This window comes from Otolemur garnettii, unplaced genomic scaffold (genome assembly GCF_000181295.1).
Source record: "Otolemur garnettii isolate 467f Iridium unplaced genomic scaffold, OtoGar3 scaffold00091, whole genome shotgun sequence".
Taxonomy (NCBI): Eukaryota; Metazoa; Chordata; class Mammalia; order Primates; family Galagidae; genus Otolemur; species Otolemur garnettii.
Window position 1 is genome coordinate 5,653,883 of NW_003852486.1, and position 1,235 is coordinate 5,655,117.

At 45.1% G+C, this 1,235-nt stretch overlaps 1 protein-coding gene across 1 annotated transcript in view; it reads right to left on the minus strand.

Moving 5' to 3' along the window:
• Positions 1-1,235, minus strand: part of IL6R (interleukin 6 receptor) — a 64,359-nt gene that overhangs the window by 15,313 nt on the left and 47,811 nt on the right. The window contains exon 6 of the mRNA XM_023516377.1: positions 696-739. Within this exon, the coding sequence (XP_023372145.1) occupies positions 696-739 (44 nt within the window). The remainder of the gene's footprint in view (positions 1-695; positions 740-1,235) is intronic.

A 1,235-nucleotide genomic window follows, 5' to 3' on the forward strand; every position in this document is an offset into this window, starting at 1 on the left:
AAAAAAAAAAAAAAAAAAAAAGAAGAAGAAGAAATAGCAAATGCAAAACTAACAGTTTAGGGATCACCGCAGATGTCCCATCAGTGTCAATTTCCCAGGAAGCTATGTTGGGAGCTCTCTAGCCCTACAGGCCTGGGCTGTCCCTGCAGGTGCCTGGACAGTCCTATGTCAAGCACGGATAACGTCCAGGAACCCCAGGCTCCTTCCTGTACTGCCCAGGTTCAGAAGTGGCTATGTCTCTCAGTTTGGCATTTAGGGATTTACGGACCACAGGAGGATATACAGTTGGATGGGAAATTGGATTACTCAAAGAATTTGTTAAGCAGCTTCAGGGATAATCCTCTTTCCAATAAATTATGACACCAGGAGTTCACAGGGGAGGGATTTGAATGGACTGATCCGTGTCTCAAGCTAAGCCATTAGTGCTGTCCAAAAGCTCAGAGATGAGACAGCAGCCTCAGGATGCGGAGCAGTTCTGCTTAGCAGGTCCGTGCTACTCCACACTTTATAGTATTAAGTCAAGAGAACTGCTGTTGTCCCCTTTCACAGAGGCTTGAAAAAGACAAGCGACTCACCCAGAGCCACACTTCTAGTAAGCAGGAGACCTGGGATTTAAACCAAAATTTGCGTGGTACTAGCTTTCTCACTCCTAACCACTAGGACCTTCAGCCCCTTTTCTGAGAGCACAAGCTCACCTGTGTGGGGGTGGACACCTCGGCTGCAGGAGTACTTCTGGGTTCTGCGGATGGAGGGAAGGTTGTTATTAGTGACTCACTGCCCCTGGAGCCCTATATAACGGGCTTCAGAAGCAGAGAAAACTCATCACAATGTTATTTAAAAGAAGATAATTCTGGAAATAACTAAACATCCAACAATAAAGGCCTAGTTATACATAAATTATGACAGAGCTGTGTAATACAAAAGCCTTTAAAAATACAGGTAGTTTGGAAAACCTTTGAAGACATGATATAACATTGTATGAAAAGCGCAAGATAAGATGGCTCAGCGCCCGTAGCTCAGTAAGGCGCCGGCCGCATACACTGAAACTGGCTGGTTCAAGCCTGTTCTGGGTCTGCTAAAATACAATGACAACTGCAACAATAACAACAACAAAAATAGCCAGGTGTTGCGGCAGGTGCCTGAAGTCCCAGCTACTTGAGGTTGCTGTGAGCTGTGATACCATAGCACTCTACTGAGGGCAATATAGCAAGACTCTGTCTCCAAAAAAAAAAAAA